Source organism: Loxodonta africana, chromosome 11, assembly GCF_030014295.1.
Source record: "Loxodonta africana isolate mLoxAfr1 chromosome 11, mLoxAfr1.hap2, whole genome shotgun sequence".
Lineage (NCBI taxonomy): Eukaryota > Metazoa > Chordata > Mammalia > Proboscidea > Elephantidae > Loxodonta > Loxodonta africana.
In genome coordinates, this window is record NC_087352.1 from 95,453,173 (window position 1) to 95,467,516 (window position 14,344).

Below are 14,344 nucleotides of genomic sequence, written 5' to 3' on the forward strand. Positions count from 1 at the left end.
AGTCATAATGAATATAAACCTTAAAAATAATAGTCCTTATAAAGTGCTTTCGCATTAGCGTCTTTAAAGTGCTTTCTCATATATTATCTCATTTATGATGTTAGAAAAGCTTTGACTGACATAAAATTCCACTGTAAAGATGATTCTCATTAATTCTAAGACATTTTGGAGTCTTAAAGTAGTGGTGAGAATGCTTAATTGGGGGTTGCTGGAAGAACTTGCTACTTGCTTCAAGTTATGGTAAATTAAATGGGCTAAATATAATCTCTTGTGCTCTTTTCACCATCAGTAATGAGTGAAAAGAACTCAATAATGGGTAGTACTTATAGATGATGCATTCTACTTCCATCTTCCAGGGTGACCTTGGGCAAACTATGTAACTTCTGTTTCTTTTCTTGTAAAATGGGGGAGGAGAGAGGGAATTAATTTTATGTTCTCTCACTTCTTTTCAGCTCTAAGATTTTGAGTTTTCTTTTTACTTCACCTTGCTTATCAAGCTTTGTACTCTCATAGTATCAACCATATTGAATTATATTTGCTAAAACAAAGTATTTTTCTATTACAATGAAACCCAACTCATCTCAGAAAGAAATAACAATTTAGTTGGAGAATGGCAAGAAAATACTGACTATAATTAAAACACATTTTTCTGTCACTCTGCTGTAAAGTCTTTGAAGTAAAACATACATTTGGTCAAAGAAAAGACAAACTATAAATAGTTCTTCCAGTGTTTCCACTGGCTAACATTAAAATGTTTAGCTGATCTTAGACACTGACTAGCAGTATGACTCACCAAAGTTAGAAAACACAGTAAAACGTAACCATTGATCCACTTATTCATTTATTCGTTCCACGTATGTTTATGATGCACATATTACGTTCCAGACAAGGTACTGGGTTTTGGCAGTACAACAGTAAACCAAACAATACCTGCCCCTGCAGGCACAGGGATTATGGGATATAGATAATGGAACAGGCATATAAACCAGCACGATAAGCTCAGAAAAGGGGAGCACAGGGAAAGGCACCCAGCAGTACTGACAGCAGGTTCCACTCTTTGGGGAAAAAATTCAGGCTCCCCAGCAAGGACTGATCAGCTACATATCTTTCTGCCAGATTTGTATTGAAATACAAGACAGTTTGGGGGTGGGAGATACCAGCTACCCTGTCACACACACACATCCAAGGAGGTCAGGAAAGTCTTCTCAGAAATGACATTTAACCTAAGACATCAAAAATCAGTACGTTTTAGCTCAGCAAGGGGGATAGGAACAGTGTTTCAAATGAAGTAGCACGTACAAATGCCAACCTACCTACAAACAGGGCAGAACACAGATCCACTGACCCCATATAGCTTCAATTCTAAGAAAAATATTGTTGTTTTGAAGGACGAAAATGACCTTTAAAGACCTTGGGACGGATGACTTGGGAATTTACTCCTGTGATGTAACAGACACTGATGGAATTGCTTCAAGCTACTTAATAGACGAAGAAGGTAAGTTTCAAATCAAATTAAGAAGTCTAATGCTGCTTTAATTTCTCAAGTATTCTCTAACATAAAGACAGTTTTGTTTTAGTAAAGGTTTAATGTTCTCTCTTTCTTTCTACAGAGTTGAAACGTTTACTTGCTCTCAGCCAGGAACACAAATTCCCAAGTAAGTGTCCAAAACGCATTCACAGAGCTCAGCAATTTTACTCGGTAGTGACTTCTGGAATAGGTCAGGTGACGATCTGATGGTATGCAGAACAGAGGCTCTTGAGAACATAAATGGAACCCACATTGGTGGGTACAGATATACTTTCTAAAAGTGCTGCTTTTTCATTGCTTTGCCATTTGTCCTCCAGAGATACAAATGATATGACTGTAGAAAATACATCCCATGTTCTGTTACATAGAGAAGTGTCAGGCAACATAGGTGTAACATTTGAGGATTAAGTTCTTCAAGTTTTACCTACATATTTTGGTATCACATATATATCTTCTGGGTATATGCACTTGACTATACACATGAACCTCACTCAATGGAATAGACAAGAATCAAATAAAATACTGAAAGAGATGTTGGAGAAGCTCAGTCTCACCATTCAGAACAAGACCAGAGGCCAACTGCAGACAGACCATCAATTGCTCATATGCAAGTTCAAGTTGTAGCTGAAGAAAATTTAAACAAGTCCACCACAGCCAAAGTACGACCTTGAGTATATCCCACCTGAATTTAGAGACCATCTCAAGAACAGATTTGACACATTGAACACTAATGACTGAAGGCCGGACGAATTGCTGGATGACATCAAGAAAATCATAATGAAGAAAGCAAAACGTCGTTAAAAAGAAAGAAAAGACCCAAATGGATGTCAGAAGAGACTCTGAAACTTGCTCTTGAACATAGAGTAGCTGAAGCGAACAGAAGAAATGATCACGTAAAAGAGCTGAACACATTTTAAAGGGCAGCTGAAGAAGATAACGTAAAGTACTATAATGAAGTGTGCAAAGACCTAGTGTCAGAAAACCAAAAGGGAAGAACATGCTCAGCATTTCTCAAGCTGAAAGAACTGAAGAAGAAATTCAAGCTTCGAGTTGCAATAGTGAAAGATTCTATGGGCAAAATATTGAAGAATGCAGGAAGCATCAAAAGAAGATGGAAGGAATACAGAGTCACTGTACCAAAAAGAATTAATCGACATTCAACTTCTTCAGAGGTTGCATATGATCAAGAAGCAATGGTACTGAAGGAAGAGGTCTAAGCTGCACTGAAGGCATTGGTGAAAAACAAAGTTCCAGGATTGACGGAATACCAATTAAGATGTTTCAACTAATGGATGCAATGCAAGAAGCACTCACTAGCCTATCCCAAGAATTTTGGAAAATAGTTACCTGGCCAACTGTCTGGAAGAGATCCATATATGTGCCTATTCCAAAGAAAGATGATCCAGTGGTCTGTGGAAATTCTTGAACAAATTCATTAATATTACATGCGAGTAAAATTATGCTGAAGACAATTCAAAAGTGGTTGCAATAGTACATTGACAGGGAACTGCCAGAAATTCAAGCTATATTCAGAAGAGTACGTGGAACAAGGGATATCATTGCTGATATCAGATGGATCCTGGCTGAAAGCAGAGAATATCAGAAAGATGTCTACCTGTGTTTATTGATTGTGCAAAGGCATTCAACTGTGTGGATCGTAACAAATTATGAATAACATTGCGAAGAATGGGAATTCCAGAACACAAAATTGTGCTCATGAGGAACACGTACATAGTCAAGAGGCAGTCATTTGAACAGAACAAGGAAATACTGCATGGCTTAAAATCAGAAAAGGTGTGAGTTGGGGTGTATCCTTTCATCATACTTATTCAATCTGTACACTTAGCAAATAATCTGAATAACCGGACCATATGACGAAGAACAGGGCATCAGGATTGGAGGGAGACTCATTAACAACCTGCAGTAGCCAGATGACACAACCTTGCTTCCTGAAAGCGAAGAGAACTTTAAGCACTTACTGATGAAGATCAGAGATACAGCCTTCAGTATGGATTGCACCTCAACATACAGAAAACAAAAATCCTTACAACCAGACCAGTAAGCATTATCATGATAAAGAGAGAAAACATTGAAGTTGTCAAGGACTTCATTTTACTTGGATCAACAACCAACGCCCATGGAAGCAGCAGTCAAGAAATCAAATGACGTATTGCAGTGGGCAAATCTGCAAAAGACCTCTCTTAAGTGTTAAAAAGCAAAGATGTCACCTTGACGACTAAGGTGCACCTGACCCAAGCCATGGTATTTTCAGTCACTTCATATGCATACAGACGCTGGACAGTGAATAAGGAAGACTGAAGAACTGATGCCTTTGAATTATGGTGTTGGCGAAGAATATTGAATATACCATGGACTGGCAGAAGAACGAACAAATCTGTCTTGGAAGAAGTACAGCCAGAAAGTTCCTTAGAAGCGAGGATGGTGAGACTTTGTCTCCCGTAGTTTGTACATGTTATCAGGTGGGACCAGTCCCTGGAGAAGGACCTCTTGCTTGGTAAAGTTCAGAGGGTCAGGAAAAAAGACGAAGACCATCAAGGAGATAGACTGACACTGTGGCTGCCACAATGGGCTTAAACATAGCAAAGATTGTGAGGATGGTGCAGGACCAGGCAGTGTTTTTTTTCTGTTGGACATAGGATCACTATGAGTCAGAACTGACTATGGCACCTAACAGCAACATGTCTTTTTCGAAAACTAATCTCTTCATGAGTAATTTAGCAGAAGTAACTTAATAGAGGAGTCATATCTCTGAATAAAGAGAATACCTCCTATTCGAAACTCCTGGAAAATAAGATAAACATGCCTTGGTCAGAAAAATAACCCCTCTGAACTTTCTATCAAACCCTTTAATTAAGTACTTTCTACATTAAAGATTAAATTCCACAATCGACACCTAAGACAACAGAAAGAAGTCTGAAATGACACCCGGCAGGTTCCACTGATCTGATAGCATCTCTTGCCATTAGTACCTGTTGGCCAAAGTAGTGAAGCATCCAGAAAGTTACACCCTAGAGCTTGAGCAAACAAATAGAGAATGACAGCATACATTCATTCTTGTAAAATCAGAATTTTGTTTTTACACCCTAATACCTAAACTACTTCACTAATACAGGAGTTTCACAAATCCACAAAACTATATCCCTACCCGAGACTGTAGACAAAACTTAGTATATTTGTACAGGTGTATTTTTCTAGGGAGAGGGCCCATCACTCTGACTGAATTCTCAATGGAGGCTATGATTAGCAAAGGAACAAAAACACTGCCCTAGGGCCAATTGCCTACATTCTCTTACATTTCTAAGGAAAGACTTCTTGATCCTGTTGGTGAATGTTGGCCTCAGCTGCACTGTTCTCAAAATGGACTTTGTTCAGAGCAGAGTGGCCTATGTGTTCTGAAGGCAGCATGCAGCTTTCTGAATTCTAGGGGAGAACTTTCCCCATAGCATATCAGGCAAGCCACTTCTTGCCTGGGTGTTTATTTGGCATAAAGCTGGCAAGGTAAGATCATGAATAGAATCTGAAAAGTTGATTTTTAAAATTGTGTTGAATGTAAAGTTTTGGCCGGGACTTGCTTTGTGGTGTACTTTTTGATTCACTCAGTGAACCTGGGCAACTTATTTCAATTTCCCTGGGCCTTGCTTTTTTTTCAGGAATGGCTGTTGTAATATTTTATTAAAACGCTTGTCATCTAGTCAGCTCTGACTCACAGTGACTCCATGTGTGTCAGAGTAAAACTGTGCTCCATAGGGTTTTGTTTTTTCCATTTTTTTTTTTTGGTGAAAATGCACGCAGTGAAACACACCAATTCAACAATTTCTACATGTACACTTCAATTATATTGATTGCCTTCTTCAAGTTGTGCAACCATTCTCACTATCCATCTCCAAATTTTTCCACCACCATTAAGATAGTCTCATTGCCCCTAAGCTTCTTATCTAACTTTCGAGTTGCTGTTGTCAATTTGATCCCATGTAGATAATTCTTTAAAAGAGCACAATGCTCAAGGTAGACTTTTTTTTTTTTTTTTACTATTAAGCTAAACTACTATCTGGTTTAAAGAAGAATTCAGAGGATAGTATCAGTTTCAGGTTTAACACTTATCTCAGGGCAGTAGTTTTAGGGGTCATCCAGCCTCAACGGCTCCAGAAAATCTAGAGTCTATGATAATTTGAAATTTTGTTCCACATTTTCCCCTCTTTTGTTCAGGATTTTTTTTTTTTAATAGAATCTTTGATCAAAATGTTCAGGGATGGTAACTAGGCATCATCAAGTTCTTCTGGTCCCATGGCAAAAGAGACAGTTGTTCATTGAGGCAATTAGCAACACATTCCATATTCTCCTCCTATTCCTGCCTCTTCTTTGTCCTCTGCTGTTCCAGACAAATAGAGATCATTTGTTGTACCTTGAATGGTTGCTCACAAGCTTTTAAGACCCCAGGCACTATGCAACAAATGAGGAGGTAGAACAGAAACACTAAAAACATGAGACCAATTGACTGGGATGTCCCATGAAACCATGCCCCTAAATCTCCAAACCAGGAAAACAAATCCCATGAGGTGTTTGGTTGTACATAGGCTCCATACGGTGATCACTGACTGGCTTTTCAGATCGCCAGATCTTGCTTCTAAGGTGCCCTCTGGGTGGACTCAAACCTCCAACCTTTTAGTTAGCAGCCAAGCGCATTAACTGTTTGCACCACCCAGGGACTCCTTAATAGTTTATAGTACTTACCATATAGAGATGCTGTAAGAGTTAATAAATGTGGTATCAGTTGAGCTTTGAACACTAATATGTAAAAAATATATATATATATTAATTTAATCTAAACAGTGGTCCTGAAAGAATCAACTGCTAGGAATGGGAGGTCTGTCTCCGAGCCATAGAGGATAGTCTCCCCTTTTCTCTTTATCTTCATAGGACCATGAGGCAGGGAGTGAAGGAAAGGGTCACTCTGCTGAACACAGTCAGAGCCTGAAAAGAGAGGCAGACCCCAGTCATGTTTGCACCGTCTACTTTCAAACATCAGTAGAAATGGAGAGAAATAGCAGCACCTATGAATCTAGTTAGTCAGACAATAAACACTGATTAAATGTCTTGGCAACAGCTGGTCCAAACAACATTTACATTTAGCTGTAAGGATGGTGATGACAAAAGATGGAGAGTCAGTGCGGAGACAAGACGCCAGCCCTCCTGGAGCTCAGTGGCCATCTGGACTTAGAGTTAATTAAGGCATTTGTGATTGCCTGCTGCCACTCTCATTTATTCTGAGATGTTTTATTTTGTATAAACATACGGACTCTGACTGTTGGCCCTACGAGAGAAGGAGCAACAAACACACTCAGGTAGGCTTTGATTAGAGGCAGCGTGTCAGTTTGGTAGGCACAGAGAGGGAACCCGAGAGTGTGTCTACAACCCTGACATGCGAGTATCAACTTTCCAAACCAAGGGAGTTCTCCCCAGGCCGCTGAAGCAGCATTTTAAATATTCCAGCTCTTTTTGCCCCTAGCCACTATCAGATTAATCAAGTGACTACAGAAATGTTTTCAGAGAGCTGATGATAGGGTCAAAGCAGCGTATTAATTTCTCAAAGTATTCTCACTCTCTCTTAGTAAATGTTGACACTTACTAACTCATTTTCTTGAGATTTTGTAAGATTCTAAATTGGCCTTGTTTCTTAGAGGATGTGAATGAGACTGTGGTGTTCTTTTGTCCTTTTACACAGTAAATTCTCCTATTTTAAGCTGTTTTCAAAAATATTTTGAAAACCATTAAACATATGCCTTAAACCTACAAATAGCAGATATTTGCTAGAGCAAATTAACTGCCAGAGAAGAGAGCCTAGAGAAGTTTAGGGATGAGAAAAAGGAAAAAAATACATATATATGTATAAAGAGATAAAAACAGAAATAATCTACTCTGTCTTACCAGCATTTGTAGAGAGGAAGTGTATTTAAAAAAATATGTATATATATATATATATATATATATATATATATACACACATATAACCAAACCTGTTGCCATCAAATCCATTCTGACTCATAGTGACCCTATAGAGTAGAAATGCCTTGTAGGGTTTCCAAGGAGCAGTTGGTGGATTCAAACTGCCAACCTTTTCATTAGCAGCTGAGCCCTTGACCATTGCACCACCAGGGCTCCACATATATCTATATCTTAGATTTTCAAGGTTTGGTTTGTGCAGGGGTGGGGGTATATGTTTCAGTATTATCAACACTCTGTGAAATTCACTATTTGCAGACGTTGGTTATTATCCCACTTGTGTACGTATGTATGTGTGAAGATATACACAAGTATATATACATAAATGTCAATATAGTATATGTTACAATTGGTGGTTGTAGGATGTTGTTGAAGCAACTGGAAGAGGAAAGAGGTACCAAAATAATAATAGTCAACATTTACAGAGCACTTATGATATCCCAGGCTGTTTGTAGGGTCCTTAAATGGGATGTATCATTTAAACTCACAGTGACCTTAAAGGGGTCAGTACTGTGGTAATGTGATTTTAGAGATGAAGAAAGTGAACCCCAGAGAGATTAAGTAGCTAGACCAAACTCGCAAAGCTGGTATGTGGGGTTAAACCCAGGGGTCTGACCCTGGAGCCTGTTCCCCTATACACGTGGGACTGTCTCTGTGTGGGCACCTGGCATATTGGCCACCATGCCATCTGTGGTGATTCCTGGTGGCCAGCATTCCCCAGACAATGTCCTTATTACTCAAAGACGACGGTGAACAATAAGGGAGGCAGAGCCTTCCAGGATCCCTCCCCACCACCCCCAACCAACACTCTAGACCTCTTTTCCAGGCCAATGGCCCTTACGGCCTACAAGGTAATCACATCACTCATATACTACATTCCCCAGAATGGGGTCTCAGACTTTTCTAGAAGAGAGTCTACTTTCCACTTCCCTCAGGACTTACTGGTAGCAAGCATGAGCTTCTACTGTCTGCACACTGTGGCCTGTCCGTCCTCCCCTTTCCTCAGAAGTTATGCCCACACTGGGAAACCCCTGATGTTCCTCAGAGTGGACAACGCAGGATCAGGAGGAATGCAGGATGGAGGAAATAACCCTAGGCTGAGGGAGGAGATTGTAATTCTCCTCTCACCTCTGCTACTAAACCTTCCTGGGTCTCAGCACTCCTGTCAGTGAAGTTAGGTCAGGAAGTGAACTAACCTTCCTTGACTACTGGTCATTAGTCTAGTAACTTAATGCATTTTATTACTATATTTACTCTTCTTAATAGCCTTGTGAGATAGAAAATATCCACTTGAGCCGGTAAGGAAAATGAGGCTTAAAGAGGAAGGTAGCTGTTGAAGGTCATAATATGACTCCAAAGCCATCTCTGTCTGCCTCAGCAGATGACGCCTAAGCCTTCTTTCAGTTCTGAAATGGACGAATCTAAACTAAAATTTTCAATGAATATGCAATAATGCAAATGAAAGGCATTCCTTGAAGCTTGAAAAACAGTCATTTTAGGATAAATGCAGAGAAGTATTAATTTATATTTGGTAGAAGTTTGAGAAATTTGTAGTTTAAAATGTACCACATGCTAAAATTTTGAGAGAGGTTTAAGAACAGTGTAGAGAAAGTAAAGGGTGATGACTTCCCAGACAACTAAGCTGTGAGAGACAGCCATGTTTTTCCACAAAGTATGCCCTGGAGCCACCTGCAGTTGGAGGAGCCATTCTAGAGAACATTTTCTAGTTTTAAAAAATTAAAAAGAACCGATTTTGAGAGATATCAGCCAACTTACTAAATTTCACTCAGACTTGAGTGGCTTAAGTGATACAGTTGTAAATCAGAGATACCACATGGCTGCTGCACCCTCTACGTGAAGGAAGGCATGATGTATTTTAATTAACTCCTCAGTAGAGACTCACTTACTTGCCTCTAAAAATTTTGCTTGGTCTTAGAAGTAAAATGAACTCATGTAACATTGGGATGGATACGGTTTAAATGACAAGTTAGTTGATTTTTGTATAGTATATAGTCAAAATTAACCATTCTTTAAAATGCATTTAAAAACATTTAAAATGCTCCCAAAGTGAGTTAAATTGTTGAAGAAAATAAAACTTCACTCCTCCCCAAATATTTTGAAGTAATTAAGTTAATAAACCATAGAATGTTGGAGCTGGACAATATCTTGGCTAATTAGGATATTTACAGACATTATATTCATTTATAGACAAGTTAGGTGAGGCCCAGAGACAGGAAGCAACCACCTGATATTACGCAGTTTGTTATTAGCAGAACTTGGACTAGTCACCAACTCTTCTGGGTTGTCCAGGACTCGTTTCATCACTCCTTGTTATTGTCCCTCAGTAAACCTAGCCTTTGAATTATGATGTTGGTAAAGAATATCGAATATACCATGGGCTGCCAGAAGAACTAACAAATCTATCTGGGAAGAAACACAGCCAGAATGCTCCTTAGAAGCATACGTACTTTGGACATGTTACCAGGAGGGAGCAGTCCCTGGAGAAGGACATCATGTTTGGTAAAGTAGAGGGTCAGCAAAAAAGAGGAAGACCCTCAACGAGGTGGAATGAAATAGTGGCTGCAGCAATGAGCCAAGCATAACAATGATTGTGAGGGTGGAGAAGGACCGTGTGGTGTTTTGTTCTGTTGTACATAGGGCCACCATGAGTAAGAACAGACTTGATAGCACCTACCAACAACAGCCACAGTAGATCGAGGCATATGTTAGAAGGGCCCTGAGAAGTTCATCCTCCTCATTTATATAGTTGAGGCAACTCAGAGAAGGTGAGAGACTTGCCCAAAATGACCATCCCTGGATTAGAACCCGTCTTGCGTCCCATGGTCTGAGGCTGTCCCTGCAATGCTCTCCCTGTCTCCAGGTTTATGCAAGAAGCCAAGTACTACATCTCCATTTTCACTGGCTGTTTTTCACTTGTTGAAAGATCAGTTTCAGCACAATTTGTTACTAATATAATACTATTTCTGTTTTTATTTTTCGTAGTTGTCCCAGTTAAATCAGAGTTGCAAGTTGAAATTTTGGAGAAGGGGCAGGTCCGGTTTTGGATGCAGGCTGAGAAGCTGTCTGGCAACGCCAAAGTCAGCTACATATTTAATGACAAGGAAATTTTTGAGGGGCCGGTAGGTTTTACACTTTTTAGATTTTTAAATGTATTGTTGTAAAATACCTAGGAGAAGCCCTGTTAGAATACAGGTAAGTTGTGAAAATCACTGGGCAGTGGAGTGGGGGGAATTTTTTAAATCATTTCCTCAGGTGAAAAATGTGGAGGGAAAATATAGACTGAGTACATCTTGTTATCCAAACTGGGCCCTTGTGAGAGTGAAAGGGTATACAATAAGCATGTTTCCAAGTCAGCAGCCATAAACCAAGGTTACCTCAGGCAGCCTGGTGAGTATGGTCACCTTGGAAAACAGCTGCTCACCTGAGAAGGCAAAGGAGCCCTTACCTGAACTAGCATAACCCCAGCAAAGACTTGATACTTTGTATTGAGGAAATGGCCTCTATTGTTCCAATGGCTCAAAAAAAAAAAAAAAAAAAGGGCAATAAAAAGATCTCATATTGCTTTTCTGGTTAAAAATATGACATATACTTATTGTAAAAAAAATTACATTCTTAAAACTTTTTGATATACATGCTGGTATACATGTTTTTTTCTACATTTTTGTGTCTTTATGTCTGTTTTACGTAAGTGAATATGTATGTGTACATATATACACGTTCGTACATTTATTTCACTAGACGAGCTTGGACTTTCCATCCTTATGCTATATTTCTTTGCGTTTAACATAAATGAAGGTTTTATAGATAGTGTTACGACATGTGAGCTGTATTTGTCCTCCCCACAGATATCATTACAGCCAGGACTGTGCCCAGTAGTTCTAAAGGCCTTCAGTTCAGTGGCTCTGGCGCTCCCACATGCTATCACGGGAGTAAATGGGAAACAGAGAGGGACAAGGCGGTGTGGCTCGTGGCCACTGTAACAACCCATTGAGATATATTTTTAAAACATTTGAGGATCCACGAGTGAGGTAGAAGGTGGTTTATGTAAATAGCAGAAGAGTATGCGGCATATTCCTTTCAGCTCATGTGGTAACTGCATTTAGAGCCAGAATAAGTCACTCTTGTGTCCAGTGTGGCCTGTCTCCTTCCTAGTTCAGAAATGTTCTCATCTGCTAGTATGAGCACCACCTGGCCAACAGAGAGGAAGGAAAGGCATTGTTGGTAGCACTCTGCCACCACAGCCACTGAGCAGACACTCATGCACATATGTGCGTACACACTCTTCTTCATGTGTCCATGCGTGCACACACACGCAGACACACACAATACACACTGTAGTTAAAGAGCTGTTTGTTGTCATGGCAATCGCTTCTAACCATACTATTTCAGAGGTTGAAAATTGCTGTCTTAGGTCAGGTTCCCCCAAAAGAGAGCCTGAAATAGAGATTCTCATTGGAGTGATGTCCAGGGGGAGTGCTCTCAGGAGACAGGAGTGAGGAAAGCAAAATGGGGGCGGATGGGGGGCAGGGGGACAGGGAAGCTAAGCAGAAATGTGGTCTCAGCCAGAGACTGGCTTCAGCAAGGGAAGCTCTGGAGCTTTAATGGCACCGGAGACTTGGGCCCAGACCTGAGCCTTCATTCTGTGATATTTTATAGCAAAACCTCATTAACTCAAACCTGTTGTGAAATTTGTGCTTGTACGCACAGGGACTAGATTTATCTTTACCCTCTGGAAAAAAGTTGTTCAAGCAATGAGATAAAATAAGCACAGTCTACTAGAGCAATTTTAATTCAGTCAGGGCAAATGATTTCAACTTTCGAAGTATCTTTCAGTTACATATTAATTTAGCAGATATTTATTGATTGCCTACTGTATGCCACCCATGTACTAGACACCAGGGGCATAGCCATGAACGGTGTGAAACTGTAGGCAGCGCTTCCCTCAGACTGCTGGTGGTTTTACATCCTTCTGCTCATTCAGAGTAATGTGATCTGGAAAGTCAGTGGGAATCTAAAAATAACTCGACAACATTTTGTGATTTGCAATAACAAAACTTTGTTTGTAATTAAGAAATTAAATTTCAGATCTTGTAGTAATTCATTCTGGACATCCTCTAACCAAGTACTCTGAATTGATGATCATATATTCCTCATCATATTTTCCTTTTCCTTGGGAAAAAGATTTTGAAGACTTGCTTATCTTTTAAAAAAGAAAAACGTTATTAAGAAATTTTATTAAAATTATAATTCTTTGTGGTTGATTTTTATTTTACCAAGCTCATTGTCTTCAAAATAAAATATCTAGTTCACTGATTTCTCTGTCTTTTCCTCTTTGCGTTGAAGAAATATAAGATGCATATTGACCGAAACACTGGTATAATTGAAATGTTCATGGAGAAGCTGCAGGAAGAGGATGAGGGGACGTATACTTTCCAGCTCCAGGACGGAAAAGCAACTGGCCATTCTACTCTTGTTCTTATTGGAGATGGTAAGAGTCCTGTGGAATATTAACTGGAGGGCATTGCTCTCCTCTTGTGTGCAAATACTCCACAGCACAACGTGGTCATGTGAAAGGACGCATGAGTCGTTTCTCAATTGAATTCCAGTACGCAAAACACAATTCTCAGTTTCTACTTTCCACAGAATCATAGAAATTAAAGTTGCTTTAAAAGGACACCCAATTCATCCCTGGCCCACAGGCAAGACTGCGTTTAAATGATCTCATATATACCTAAGTATTACTAAAACCCTCCAGTAAAGAAGACGGTCATACAGCCGAGACTATATGTGTGTCTCAGAAACAAACTATGATACTGTTTTATAAGGTATACTTACTTTAAAGTACTTAAATTGAGAAGGAAAAAATGCAAAAACAGTGCATACCAAATCTACTGATTATACATTACAAATAGTAGTAAGTCAGCTGCCATAAGCCACCATGGAAACCACCAAGATTTAAAATGTGGCGTTTAACAGAACACTGTAGAGGCTGGTCAGATCTCTACAATCACAACATCTGATTCTATTCCACAGTTCCCTAGCTTTGCGACCTTGGACAAGTTACTTAGCCTTTTTAAGTCTGTTTCTCCATCTGTAAAGATTGAAAACCAGTGGGGCTGTCACAATGTGAGAGTGTTCTAATAATGAATATAAATTGCTTAGAGCAGTGTCTGGCATGTACATTTATACTGCTCAACTCAATTTCATACTTCCTTGTTTCCAATTTCTAGTTTATAAAAAGCTCCAGAAAGAAGCTGAATTCCAGCGGCAAGAATGGATCAGGAAACAAGGTAAAAAATAGGCAGTGAATAGAGAGAAAAACCAGTTTTTTGAACAAAACATTCTAAGATTATTTCATAACAAATTAGAACAAGTATAATAATATATATAAACATACAAAAACAATTGAAAATATTTATGTATTAAACATGTTTCCATTTAAAATGCTTAAAAAAAACTAGAATTTTTAAATTTCGTTTTCAAACATAATATACCTTACGATTTAAAAACGAACTTTGATTTTGCATTTGTGAATAATAAAATGATTGCTGATGTCATTTCAAATTTTACAGGTCCACACTTTGCTGAGTATTTGAGCTGGGAAGTGACAAGTGATTGTAACGTACTATTGAAATGCAAGGTAAGTGGTAGATAAATTTGTAATACTTGATTCAAGTGAAATAAAGATGACCTAGAATGTGGAGAAAGGAAGATCAGTTTTTCATCTTCTCTGTTTGCACCACTATAATAAGCAGCATATCCTTCCTGGTGAAT

General features: G+C 39.1%; 1 protein-coding gene and 1 long non-coding RNA gene across 4 annotated transcripts in view; one reads left to right on the forward strand and one right to left on the reverse strand.

Annotated features, from left to right (window-relative positions):
• MYOM1 (myomesin 1) overlaps positions 1 to 14,344 on the forward strand; it is a 198,456-nt gene that overhangs the window by 153,570 nt on the left and 30,542 nt on the right. For all 3 annotated transcript variants that reach the window (XM_023543963.2, XM_064294689.1, XM_064294688.1), the window contains 6 exons: positions 1,389 to 1,495; positions 1,611 to 1,655; positions 10,553 to 10,689; positions 12,914 to 13,058; positions 13,801 to 13,860; positions 14,143 to 14,210. In XM_023543963.2, coding sequence (XP_023399731.2) covers positions 1,389 to 1,495; positions 1,611 to 1,655; positions 10,553 to 10,689; positions 12,914 to 13,058; positions 13,801 to 13,860; positions 14,143 to 14,210 — 562 coding nt within the window. The remainder of the gene's footprint in view (positions 1 to 1,388; positions 1,496 to 1,610; positions 1,656 to 10,552; positions 10,690 to 12,913; positions 13,059 to 13,800; positions 13,861 to 14,142; positions 14,211 to 14,344) is intronic.
• The window catches only part of LOC111749599 (uncharacterized), a 73,327-nt gene that overhangs the window by 17,472 nt on the left and 41,511 nt on the right, over positions 1 to 14,344 (reverse strand). The window lies entirely within an intron of this gene.